This window comes from Anguilla rostrata, chromosome 9, assembly GCF_018555375.3.
Source record: "Anguilla rostrata isolate EN2019 chromosome 9, ASM1855537v3, whole genome shotgun sequence".
Classification (NCBI taxonomy): domain Eukaryota; kingdom Metazoa; phylum Chordata; class Actinopteri; order Anguilliformes; family Anguillidae; genus Anguilla; species Anguilla rostrata.
In genome coordinates, this window is record NC_057941.1 from 8387841 (window position 1) to 8401662 (window position 13822).

At 42.7% G+C, this 13822-nt stretch overlaps 2 protein-coding genes across 6 annotated transcripts; one reads left to right on the forward strand and one right to left on the reverse strand.

Annotated features, from left to right (window-relative positions):
- Window positions 1-1803: 1803 nt before the first annotated feature.
- si:ch211-167j9.5 (tyrosine kinase receptor Cad96Ca) lies at window positions 1804-8378 on the forward strand. Its single transcript, XM_064350088.1, has 10 exons — window positions 1804-2150; window positions 2340-2532; window positions 2861-2999; window positions 3088-3186; window positions 3272-3432; window positions 5471-5608; window positions 5732-5843; window positions 6312-6411; window positions 6802-6901; window positions 7068-8378. Exons 1-10 carry the CDS (start codon window positions 2065-2067, stop codon window positions 7122-7124), a joined length of 1185 nt encoding a protein of 394 aa, XP_064206158.1. The 5' UTR covers window positions 1804-2064; the 3' UTR covers window positions 7125-8378.
- Window positions 8379-8856: 478 nt separating this feature from the next.
- On the reverse strand, window positions 8857-13635 carry LOC135262815 (intraflagellar transport protein 20 homolog). 5 transcript variants are annotated; one of them, XM_064350091.1, is made up of 5 exons: window positions 13493-13635; window positions 11946-12113; window positions 11644-11729; window positions 9824-9958; window positions 8857-9750 (listed from the first exon to the last, which is right to left on the reverse strand). In XM_064350091.1, exons 2-4 carry the CDS (start codon window positions 12070-12072, stop codon window positions 9839-9841), a joined length of 333 nt encoding a protein of 110 aa, XP_064206161.1. In that variant the 5' UTR covers window positions 12073-12113; window positions 13493-13635; the 3' UTR covers window positions 8857-9750; window positions 9824-9838. The 5 variants fall into 5 exon arrangements, with proteins under 5 accessions (XP_064206161.1, XP_064206163.1, XP_064206159.1 ...); XM_064350093.1 differs by lacking the exon at window positions 13493-13635 and adding an exon at window positions 13302-13461 and having other exon boundaries at window positions 8857-9756; window positions 9840-9958; XM_064350089.1 differs by lacking the exon at window positions 13493-13635 and adding an exon at window positions 13302-13461.
- Window positions 13636-13822: the final 187 nt, after the last annotated feature.

The window sequence follows — 13822 nt, forward strand, 5'->3', positions numbered from 1 at the left end:
TAACTGAATGTGGCTTGCCTAGGTAGGACTCACTCACACATTCTGATAATCAGTCATGTGCTGGTCCTTCTTCGGCCCGAGATCAGGGAAAAGCACAGAAGCTTTGCTTTCCCTGTAACTGTAGCAGATAGACTGGGAGTAGGAATACAGCGTTGAACAGAAGGCTAAAAACTAATTTAATGGTAAAACCATTCAGTGTAGGTCATATGCTTTCTGTGGAAATGTGGTGCAGGGCAGGGGGGAGGTTTGTCTTCACAAACAAAACCCTGTTTCAAAGAAGTTTAGCACTACCCCTCCTGCCACATTCCTGGCTCAAATTGATGTTAAGGTAGCTAATATGAGTACATATTAATATCAACATGGATTCCAGAAAATGTGTGTCATAAGCCCTATTTGCACGGGACTAGTATTTCCTGGGGACCTCATGTGATTTAGAAATTACCCCCCCCCCCCCCCCCCAACACATCTGTGTTTCATGCGGCGCATTCGCACAGGATAAGCGAAGTCTGTATTTTACTCGAATTTACTGACCCCCATCATCCCCCCCGGATATGATTGAAAATGTCAAGGCTCTGCTCTACGTAACAGTAAAATACGACCCCAAATAACCGAGATGCCGATTTGCACAGGACTAATATTATCACATGACCTCTGTGTTTGGCAAAATATGGCAGGTAATTTGCGGTGGAATTTTTACTTTACAAATTACGGACATGGCAGATTCGCACGGGATTAAGATCACAGACGACCTCCGCAATTATTACAAGTTACTAGAGGTCCCCAGGTAATACCAGTCCAGTGCGAATAGGACCAAGGACACACCAAAAAGCACATATCATATTTCTTGCAGGAACAGTCCTCTGTGCTTTTCTGACTGACTGATAATATTCTAGGCCACTGGACCTCACCAGAGCAGTCTTCCCGTTGATCATGTCACACACGTCAGCCCCCACAGTGACCAAAGGTAAGTCACCCTTTCTCACATTATACTGCAAAAACCAAAAAAATAAGTTGATCTCAACAAGTATTTTAGTCTTATATTTAGACTTCAAAACTTGTTTCTAATGCTTTTTTCTTGATTAAGACAAAAATATTTCTAATGATGAGAGAGAGTTTGACTCCCTTTAAGATTTGCCAATGGGGTAAGAAAATTTCACTTATCAAGCAAACAGTTACTTCAAACAAGCTAATGTTTTCCAATTAAGGGGGCGGAAATAATATTTTAAGTTACTAGACTAAAATGGTTGTTATGACGGACTTGTTTTGCAGTGTACCTTTAGGACCAACTTTCTGTGGTAAAAGTATTTTCTGCACTGGCCACCCGCAATGTGAATCTCCATACACTCACTGGTTGGCTGATTCTGTAGCTTTTACGTGTGATAGGTGAGATAGTGATGAATGCTGCAGCTAACAAACTCATCATTGCTCTGCCGCATTGCGTATGGAAATATGTATATGTATGAGTATGTGTATTTGTTTGTTTGTGTGTGTGTGTGTCTGTGTCTGTGTATTTGTGTGTGTGTGTCTGTGTGTGCGTGTGTGTGTGTATTTATGTGTGTGTGTCTGTGTGTGTGTGTGTGTGTGTGCGTGTGTGTGTGTATTTATGTGTATGTGTCTGTGCGTGATGTTGTTTTTGATGTGTGTTGTCTGTTCGCGTGTGTGTGTGTATTTATGTTATGTGTCTGGTGGTGTGTGTGTGGTACTTTATGTTGTTGCTTCGTGTGTTGTGTGTTGTGTATTTTTGTTTGTGTCTGTGCTGTGTCTGTGTGTATGTATTTGTATTGTGTCTGTGCGTGTGTGTGTGTATTTATGTGTGTGTGTCTGTGTGTGCGTGTGTGTGTGTATTTATGTGTATGTGTCTGTGCGTGCGTGTGTGTGTGTATTTATGTGTGTGTGTCTGTGTGTGCGTGTGTGTGTGTATTTATGTGTATGTGTCTGTGTGTGTGTGTCTGTGTGTGCGTGCGTGTGTTAGGGGTATTGTGAGTTTAACTGGAGGCACTTATCCTGCCTCCTCTCTTTTGTGACGATGCGGTGTGCTCACCTCTTCTCCCAGACGGCGTTGGCATGGACCCGCTCAAATACGGCCTCATCGGCGTCACGGCCTTCTTTGCGGTGGTCATGGCTCTGCTCGTGCTGCTCTGGCTCGTCAAGTGAGTGTCTGCGGACGCCCTCGCCCGAAGCGTCGAACGGGCCTCGAAAGCGTCGCGAATCGCACTTCTCCCAAACGCGCGTGTAATTATTCAGTCCTGGCTCCTAATGCCGCGCAGACGGCAGGGACGGAAAAATGCAGCCGGCTGCGCCGAACTCGTAACCCTCCCGCGCTCTTCTCCCCGCGGCAGATATCGCTCGCTAATGCGCACCATTCGGGAACTGAGGGGGGAGCAGCAGTTGCAGAACATCCCTCCGCCGGACGCCCCGGCCCCGGTGGACACGGTCGCCGTCACGCTGGGGCAGGCGACGCCCTCCGACAGTCCGCTGCAGAGACAAAAATCCAAGTCGGCCTCCAGGTCACTATGGAAACCATCGCAAGCGGTAAATGCCTCACATGCAGTATATTGACTGAGCTAGCTGTGACATTTTGGTACATCACAAATGCTTGTAGAGTCTGAGTAAAATTGTACTGAATATATTCACCAAATGGATGGTGCATCAAAATGTAACTGAAAATGGGAATTTGCATCTCCCTTAGATAGTACATTTTTTACATTGCAACTACCATTTGTAGTTTGCTTCGCTAAATCTGTCCTTGCATGGCTAGCACACATCTGACAGGGTCCCCCTTCGCTAAGGCTGACCTACATTTCCTAGGGAAGCAACTGCACTTAGGCTTACCTCACATTGCTAGCACTACATTTCCCAGAATCCTCGCTTCACAAAGGCTGACCTGAGCCTAATGCAGCTCATCAAAGCAGGGAAGGAGGGTGTGTTCTACAAGGCAAAGATGACGAGAGGAACCTGCAAAGGCCACTCGCTGTTCACCTGCAAGATTACCAAAGAGGGTAATGTCCATCATTAGCACACACACTGCTAATATTCAAGTAAAGCTGTTCTGTCCTTTTCGTTCTAACATTTGTCCCTTCTCGCTAGGCGTCTCTGCTAAACGGGTGAAGTCAGAGGTGTCCATCATGAGGAAGCTGGGACACCACAAGAACGTGCTGCAGCTGCTGGACTGGAACACCACCGAAGGTGAGGGAGCAGCTCCGAAGTCCTCCATGTCTGACTCCCACAATGCACTGGGCTGAGCTGTTGCTCCTGTGTGCCTGGTCCCCAGACCCCTACGTGCTGATCCTGGAGTACGTGAGCTGCGGCACCCTGCGGAGCTTCGTGCAGGCGCACCGGGACAGGCTGAGCTCCGACAGCGAGCTGCAGAACCTCTTCACCGTGGCGGCCTACCACATAGCGCTGGCCATGGACCACCTCCGCGCCAAGATGGTGATTCGCGCCCTCAGCCGCGCCTAAACCGGGAGCCCATTTAAAAACTTTTTTTTTTTAAAAAGCAGCTTCTGTTGCCAAAAGTTACCCACAAGAGTCATTTATCAAATTGGCAAATTGGTATTCACCAGCTTCAGTTCACCTCTAAAAAAAATGTTACATAGGAACAAGTACAGCTTTCTGCTGTCATTGAGCTTATCAGTAAACGTAACTAAAATAATTTGGGTCACAGAAATAACAGGGCAAATGAAATAACTGAGATCAGAAGTGGGGATGAAATAGACAGAAACAGATAAAGCCATCTGGGCAATGGTTCCCATTCCCTGCCCTCAGAAATGGGCAAAGATACATCAAAATGTATCTTACTACAAAATACAAAATACCCCTCAACTAAATGTATCAAAATAAAATACAAAATACTGGAGCCAGAAAATGTATCAAGATAAAACACATGTATTTTGTATTTTCAAAATACAGGAAAATACATTTGTAACATTGGGTATTTTGAATTTGTTAAAAATGGCAGAACATTCAGATTTTTATAATGTACACAAGGCTCTGGTGAGAGTTTGAACCACACAGGAAGGAAAAACAGGAAGTAGAATGCTACTGTATATGCATATGCCTGTACTGCGTATGTACATATTTTACCCAGGCATAAATACACTTGCACACACATTCATGCGTGCGAACATGGTGATACAGCATAACTACTAGGCTAATGTTGTTCAAGGGAAGCTAGCCACTATTCGTTTTAAGTGGCTCTCATCAACTGAGCAACAACTAAGTTAGGGAGTGCAAAGAATTAGATGGTCAGAAATGTCTTGGTAAGGTTATCATGAACATAAAATGTGTACAAGCTCCCAATCTCCATCTTCCCATTAGCTACCCAACTGACAAGCTAACTTGCTAACCACTAGCTATGCACCAGTATACAGGGCTCCAGACTAACTTTTTACATTGGTGGCACTGGTGCACCTAACTTCTTCATTTGCACCAGCACATAATTTAGGTGCACCCAAAAAATTGCAGCTCATTTGTGTCACTACAATCAGCAAAATGTATCTACGTATCTACACAAAATTCAGGAACTCTGCTTTGCTGCATAATTTATTTTTATCGCAAAATGTGCATCATAACACAGCTACATTCACAGTTTTTACTTCACAGAAGATGAACTTGATTACAGAAATACTTTGAGTAGTGCGGGCTTACAAAATCACTGTGTGTGAGCGTGTCTAAGTGTATTGTTCTTCATTTTAAAATGTATTTACATGATTTTTTTTATGAATCATGGAGAAAGTATTTTGAGTATTTTGAAAATACAAAATTACTCCACTCTAAAGTATCTTGTTACAAATTACATTTGAATTTTTTCAGCCCTGTCAAATACAAATGACAAAATACTCAAAAGTAATTGAAATACGTATTTCAAATACAAATAACAGAAATACTGCCCATCTCTGCCTGCCCTACACGTATGGCATTAGCATCCTCCTGCTGCAAAACATTCACTGTACCTGCCACAAGGCTCTAGATATGGCACACCTGGACACTACAGCTGTGCTTCTGCTCACAGCTATCATTCACATCCGTAGACAGAAAGCACCTATGGTAAAGGATGAAGTTCTGCTGTTTTACGTTAAAGCTGAGTAAAACACTAGACCGCCCTAGGCACAATAGTGCAAATATAAAAATATATTAAAATGAAATTACTCACCCGTGTCAATAAATATAATTTATACCTACTGAAGGTTTCATTAAACAGCCATGGTAAATATAAAACCAAAATAAAATGTAACCGGTGTAACACTGGTATATCAAGGTGCTGGACTCTTTATTCTTCACATTGAAAGTGCTTTCTTCGTATCATAAAAAAGGAAAGTTACATTCCTGCAGCTCCTTAGGTGTAGCAGTGTAAGCGAGATCCATAAACGCTTCACTGAGGGTCCGAATGGACTGCACAGTGCGGTCTGTCTCACGCGTGTCTGTGCTGTGCCAGGGTCTGTCTCACACACTTCTCTGTGCGCTGTCCCAGGTGGTGCACTGTGACCTGGCCCTGCGGAACATCATGGTCAATAGCTTCCCCCGGGAGGTGAAGGTGGCCGAGTTCGGCCTGGCCCGGGACCTCACCCGCATGAGTAGCCGACGCAGCACCCGAAAAAAGCGCCGTGGGGTGAGTCCCCCCCCCCCCCCCCCCGCAGGCCGCGCTGACCTCTGACCTCCCTCCGGGGGTCAAAGGGCGCTCGGACCGCATGCCTTGGCGGCTGTGACACGTCGCTCTCTTGTGCTCATGCAGGAACGCGTGCCCCTGCGCTGGTACCCTCCAGAGTACTTCAGGAGCAATTACTACAGCTTCAAAGGGGACGTGTGGGCGTTTGGCATAGTGCTCTGGGAGATGCAAACTTTCGGTAAGTCATGTTTAAACCAGATGGGCACAACACCTCGCTTTCAACAATAAATGCATTCGTATTTATTTAACCATAACCAAATATAAGTCTCTGTAAATGACAACATAAAATGTTAACTAACACATGCAATGTATTAGCTAATGGAGTAAGCGAAGCAAATTATAGTGGTCCCCACAAAGGAAACATACCATGTATAAAATATAGAAAAGTAATCAAAATGAAAGATATTATATTTAGTCACCCATAATAAATTCTTATGAGAGAATATGATAAATACAGCAATAATATTTTGATGTTCCTTTAATGCATTGCAAAGTATATTTCATGCAAAGGATTTTTTTTAATGACTACCTAAACACATACAATATATTGCAGTGCATGGAAGTTGAATGGCAGTGTACATTTAAGTAAAAAAAATCACTATTAGGCAATGTCCTGCTCACGGTCTGCTGTGTATTGGTGTTTTAGGCACCTTGCCCTACCCCAATTTTGAGAGCTCAGAAGAGGTTATCGCCCACATCTGCGCTGGACACAAAAACGTAGAACCTGAGAACTGCAGGCCAGAACTGTAAGTGTGCAACTGAAACACTAAAGGAAGCAGGTTTGCATTCACAAAGGAGAAGATAATATATTGAAGCATTTTATTTTTAATAATGAGTAACTTACAACAACAAAAAAAAACATTTTACCCACAGCAGGGCTAAAAATGATAAACATTTTAGTATTATGCCTCCAACGCAGATGAAAGCATTATGCTGAGTTGGATAGATAGATACTGAAATGCCTGTGGTTTTGCACCGTTGTTTGCCTACAGCCAGAAAAACGTAAAAATCCCGTAAAATGATTTCTGTTATCATTTTATCTTTAAAGTGTGTTTGTTGGTAGCCTCTGTTTTGTAGCATCGTTTTCTCATAGCGCTGATTGACTGGGCCTGCCTCTGTGGTCGCCATGTTTCCAGACTCCAGGTGATGAGCGATTGCTGGCTGGAGCCCTACACCCTGAGGCCCTCGTTCTGTGACATCATCCAGATCCTGGAGGCCGTCCTGGAGGACGATATGGTGAGTGGCCCAACCGCTTTCCCCCCCCCCCCCCCTTCACCCAAGACTCCCCGCGCTGTTAGCCTGGCTGTGGCTGCTATTGACGGGGCCAGACTGATTCCCTTCCCCAGCTTTTCCAAATTTGTCTCCTTTGATTGATCCTTGCACGTGTCACGTTGTCATGCAGGATTATGTGGACGTGGACAACCGGAGGCCACTGGCCCCCGGGCCCCCTAACAACTGAGGATCCGTGGAACAGGCCTGGATCTCTGCCCTTCCAGCACTCACAAGGCCAGCCCTCCATGCGCTGCGCGCTTACAGCATCAGTACAGGAAGTGCAAATGGACAAACACTCTTTTGAGCTTCACCAGCCTTCCGCTGATGCAGGAGAAGTGGGAAGAGCAGGAGATTTTCAGTGCATTAGCCCACTATAACGGCAGTACCTAGGGTGTGTGCACGTCTGTTGGACGTCTGGTGTCTCCAATCGAGGCATCTGTTAATGTAGCGATGGGCTGACTGTTACCAGGGTTCCCATGGGCTGACACATTATTGGCCGAGTCAGATGCAGGGGGGGTTCCTGGTACCCTGTTCAGCTGTGGCTCCTCTGTTTGATTGGCTGACTGCGGCTGCACTGCTCATCGGGCAGACTGCAGAGGGTGGCTACGTGCGTTTGGAGAACTTGCATGCTAACAGATGCCCTCTCAGGTTAAACAAGGTCATTGTAGCTGTGAGCCCACAGATACAATTGGCATTCCAAATTTGGGGATAAAATAAAAATAAATATATGAACACCAGCGAAACAAATACAGAAGACACACATACCTGTAGCTCTCAACATTTTACCCAAAACATTACAGGACGTGCTATAAAATGATCAAGACTTGTGCGCTTGTCTTAATGACTATTGCTTTAATTTATTTTTCTATTTTAAAAAATAAATGGTTGCCTATATCTTTGCATATTTATATAGTCATATTTATATCTATGTAACTGTAACTGCACAATGAGACCTTAGGGCCAGCTCAGATGAAAATCAGACAGGGCAGGAATTCATACGCAAGTTGTATATGACATGTTTCCACATGTATCACGGGTTGATGGGGGAAAAATGTTTGATTTTTGAGCAAACATCTTTTAAGTGTCAATTAATATAGTTCAATCAGAATTTGGAATTGTGGATCCCTTACAAGAAATGTCACAATTCTAAATGTTACGCAGGTTGCTGAGATGCTAATAAGTCTATTTTACAGCATGTTCTTGGATTAAACATCATTGAGCATGCAGAAGCATTGAGCAACAATTTGTGCAGCAATATTTCTGCGATCAGTCCAGGTTTGTAGCGCTTGACAGATCGAAGTCTGACCCCTAGTGGTTCCTTTCTCAAATGACTACCCAGTCTCAGATTATCTTTGAGATAGAGATAAGTTATGTTAATAGAAGTGCAATCAACACTGTTAAAAAGGGTTTTGCCCACAAATAAAAATGCTTTGCAAAAAGATTTTTTCATTGTCATATAATGTTTTTGGCATGGGCTTTATGCATGGAACTTTATGTGTAAAAATCGTATCCCATAAGACAATTGCATTTGATACATTTTCTTACTGTGATCTGAATTCAGAGGTCAGGATGTTTACATAGCTGACTAATACACCTACAAGTGCTTGGCCAGGAAAGGAAAAAACCTGCACACAAATCACCAACCCAATGTTTCACCACTTCTTCAACAATACAAAAAATATGTGAAATTTGCAAAAATGTATGTGCGAGCCACATTAAAGCAGAAGTAAACTTATAGGGATATTTGAAATTTCAGCTGAAACGAATTAAATATATGAATGCCAACACAGGCATGAAGTACACAATAAAATATCAAACATCACAAAACATGATCCAAATCTAGAAACCAAAACTACAAGCAACCCCATGAGTTATATGGTAAGTATACAACTACCACTCAACACAGTCAACACATGAAATTCAAGTAATCTGCAATTTTATTACGCTTTGCACTTGTTTTTAAGGCACATTATAAGAAATGTGGATTATGTACCAGAAGTAACAAAGATTATGCCCGTACACATGTAAACAAAAAGCATTTTTTACGTTTACCTAGAATGTACACTGTCTGTATCACTTCAAATGAAACAAACTGAATTTCCTGTTTTCACAAAATATTTGCCTGTGGCCCGGTCCAAATATCGGTTATAACATCTGAATAACACATAAGTCACACGGAACCAACATCTGCAATGCTGAAAATGGTAAATATAACAATACTGAAAATAATACAAAGATTCATAATTATGAATGAATTACAGTACCATTCAATTATTTCCTGTATTTTTGTATTTTTCATTAATAAAAACAAGCCAGCTATACAGAACAGCTTATTTGGTATAAATAGTATAAATAACAAGCGCATTGGTAGATAAATAGCTTTTCCATTTGTGCTAGTTGTGTGACAGGATGTCAAAAACATAGCATTTTTGGTCCTAAGTACATGAACTCAACTGGCACACAATAAATCCTAATATTTGTTGGAAATCACACCAACAATTGCAAAATATCCTCTCTTCCTCTTCGTAGAAAATAAAAGGGATAAAACAGCCTGCATTGCCGTCTCTGGTTGTGTATACGAATATGATTTTCCTTCTAGATATCTCCGTCCTTTTGTAATGTTGTGGGGAGATAAAGCTGTCTGAGTTTATGTGACAGGGGCCTGTTCTACGTGAGGCCCAGAAGTACTCCCTGTAAACTTGGGCGCACAAAAGCAGGCCCCTCCACAAGCTCACTTCTGCAGGATGAACTGGTCGATGAACTCGCTCTGCTCGGCCTCCACCTTGGACAGCGCCTCGTACTCGATGCGGTACCTGTCAGAGATCAGACAAAGCGCTACAGGTTTTTAAAACATCCCGTAACGTTTCTGCGACTTGTCTGGCACACCAGTAAGATAAGAGGTCAGCGGAGCGCTTGCCTCTCCAGCTGCATTGTCTTCTCTGCAATCAGAGCCTGCAGCTGCATCTGCTGGGCCTCCCGCTGCTTGGCCACCGACTTCAGCAGGTTCCTGGCGCCGATGGCCTTTACGGGAATTTAATTCAATTAAAGACTTCAGTTGAAACTAATTCAGTTTAAAAACAAAAACAGAAAAACACAATGACCCTACCACCTTCCCCCCATCCCCCATCTCCCGTTTCAAATGAAAATGCATCAATTTTTTATTCAATGTTCTTTTACTTCAAATTATTTTGGTAATATTTTGAAGGCATTTTTTATACTAAAGCCGCGTTTCCACCAAAATTACCCGGAACTTTCAGTCCCAGGAACTACTTTACCAGGAACTAAAAGGTTCCTTCAGCCAATGGTTGTCTGCGTTTCCACCGGGGTCTAAAGTACCGCGAAGATTAGGCAAATTAGCCCACTGACGTTGTCGTCGGTCCATCTGTCATATGATTTCTTCTGTAACCCCATACTACCACCGAAGTAGCCTACATTATTTTCTAATAACCGGGACAGCCCGGAGGGGTTTATTCCACTTATATACAACGGGTTACCAACAATGACTATATATGGTTACTTTTGTATTTATTGATTTTCATATATCCTCTCAAACACATTCATTAACAGCAGAAAACATGCACACGTTGTAAACAATTTGCTGTTTTATTACTTTCTCGTCGTCAATTCCATATAGGCTAATCGCAAAATGACAAGAATAGAACGAAAACTCGGACTTGCGTGAAAATGTAAATTAGTAGTGGTACAGCCACCGTTTGCTTTCCTTCGAAGTTACTGCTAGCCGAGCAGCGAAGTGTGCCCTCCAGATGCGAACCATGCACCATAAATGAGTCCATAGTCTTCCTGGTCTTTTCGTGGAATTGAAAAATGGCAGTAAAATTACGGCAGTCTGAAAAAGCTAAAGGGAAGATTACTAGAATTAACCTGTTATTTTACCCGGATAAAAAGTGCGGAAGGTGATTTCCAGTTTGCTTGTACTGTATCACCAATGTTAATTATGCAGAACTACCGCATACCTCACATAACTGTATCAAACGTTTTGAGTCAATTACAACGGGCTAACAAAGAAAATCCGGAAGAAAATATTCAGCAACCGAATTAATCCGTTTGAATGTTTTGGTAGCCTACGTAATATGCTGTCCCAGCACGAATGCTTAGCATTTTATAAAACGAATACTAAAGCAAGAAAAGAACAGAAGAGCACACGTTATAATTCCAAGACGTTGACAGGCTATAACCAAAAGTAGGCTACTGCGCCGCATAACATACAAGTTTGATTTGAAGTTATGAAAATAAATTGGTTTGCCGCTGCATATTTTCAAACATGGCGGGTAATGGCGGAAAATAAATACAACACAAATGCTACGAGTACTCGACCAATCAGAAATGTTCAGCGCTGCAAGCTCCACCCAAAAGGTTCCTGTACTTTCGGAAAGTACTACCCCCCGAGCAGGAACGTTTTGGGGGGTAAAACAAAGCCCCCAGAACTAAATTTAGACCCTAATTCCTGCGGTGGAAACGCACGGAGTTCCTCAAAAGGTTCCTAGTTCCGGGGTATAGTTCCTGCGGTGGAAACGCGGCTTAAGTCTCTATTTGAGTTTGCAATACCAGGATGTTGCATGTTACCACAAGCAGGTAATGTTCTGTTTGTTTAAGTGTGTAACGCTTCAAACAAACAAACAAATAAATACAATCAATAATGTGTAATTCTACTAAATGCACAGTAAACACCCTTCCACTGGTCATACCTTCATCTTTTCTGTCTCAGCTTCCTTAGCCAGTTCATCCACCAGCTCGATTAGCCCACCAACAATCTTCTGAAACTGACCAATCTCTGGTAATGAGCATCACAATAAAAAAAACAGGTAAGTGAATGCTATTCACAGCAAGGCCAACCCAAAATGCATTTCACTGCTTCTGATACTGTAAATTACAGGCTTTAAAAAGCACCGTGCATGACCGTACAGGTGCAGTAAAAGTAGACCCAACAGTCCCACTGGTATGTTTCTCTTCAAAGTACTGTACAACAATCCTGCTTTCCAGAACTCACTGTCCACAAACTCTTTGCACTCCTCCTTGAGCTCTGTGGTCTTCTGGCCGACCTCTGGGTCTAGCACCCGCAACTTGTTCAGCTCGTCAAAGTGAAGGCCGGCCTCTGCTAAGGGATCTTTCGCCATGGCTGTTGCCCAAGCCAAGGAAGCAGATGACAGCTGTCGATCTAAATAAAAGCACTAGAAGTTATTGCACATTACACCTTTATTTATGATTAGGAAATGGCACACCTAAGGGCAAGATATTCCCGTTTTAGTAACTGAAAGTCCAGGCACATGACCCAGACTGCAGATTTACGGATTTTTTACTTCTTTCTAGCCAGTAGGGGAGCTAGGTAAATACCTGTAGGTGCAGATAATTATTATTTTATTTTAAGTTAAATTGTGACAAAATTCTTGGGGGGCGGCAGTGGGCTATGCGGATTCGTTATGCTTGCCCCCTTTAGCACCGCCACCGTTTCCAGCATAGGTGTTAATTACCAGTGAGCCACTGATTGAATCACCTGCTTTTCAAGGGTCAAACAGTTGATGGTTGAAAGGCATCCAGTCAGATCCTGAATACTAATGTTCAGTATATTAATTGAAGGAACTAGAAGTGTCGACCCCTGAATTTCCAGCAGCAGCAGGTGACGCTGCCGTTATTTGGTAGCCAGCGAACTAACATTTGTCGACAAAAGAGAACTGCGCCAACAATGCCAGCCGGCGGAACATTACACTACCGAAAATGGTTAGTTAGCTTGCTAGCTATGCTTTAGCTACCGATAAGCTTTTTGTTGCAACCCGACGACGGGAAGTCAACCACATAAGCAAGCTGGGTAGCCTGAGAGACTACAGAGAGCTGCCGGTGTCTAAATATAACACTAATAATAGCAACCTGTAAATAAATAATGCAACAGACTAATTAACCTAGCTAGCCACAGTAGCCAATGCAAGGTAAAGCTGTTAGCTAGCTACACAATAAAAGGGCTCGCCAGCAAGTGATGTGCCGAAGAATAACAGTGCTAGCTAGCTAACTCTTTAGTCTCTCACAGTATTAATATTAATTGCAAATGAACACATAAATTAAGATTGGAAAATATGCCAGACCAATATAATTTAGCCACAATTCGCAACTGTTGCTCTGTTGACTAGCAATTAACTGACGTTAGACTACTATTTTTGCTGAGTGTGACGACAATGCTAGCTGCTGGATATGTGGCACATGTGGAGCAAAAACAATTGGGGTTCAACTTAGCTGGCTTGTCTGCAAAAAAAGTTCCTTAAGCTTTATTTGGTTAAATGACTCAGTAATTAAAGTTCAAATTTAAAGCTATAAGAAAAATATCACTCAAACAATTAGATCAAGCAACACTCACCTTTCGTTTTGTTTTAGTTCGTTGACTAGCCAGCTTGTTTATGATTATGTGGCAGTGGAGCCAGCAATTAGCTTACGTTAGCTAGTTTAGCTGGATAGGCTACGTCAAGTAGTCCTATTCTTGAAGGGAAGAGGAGGGGATTGAATAACAGTAAATGTGGAAGAGGCGCTCAAATGTTACAAAATACACACCTGTAGGTGGCGGTATCAGAGAGCACAGTTCTATGGCCAGGGTATGTTCAAGCCTAAAAGTAGCCTAATATTATACACAGGAATGTGTAAGAAGTTCTACAATTTTACGTTCTATGCACATAGCCAACTTTAGACTAGAGATAACGTCAATCTGGAACGGAAGTTGACTTTCCGACGTGCCCTTGTATTGAGTGAGTGGAAAAAAATATTTCCGGTGACCAACCACCAAAATAAAACACCTAGCGATTGTAGTTATAATCTCCATTATGTTCATTTGCAAACTGCTACCTTCTGTAAATTTTCTGGCCATAAAAGGATGTTGGCAAGGTA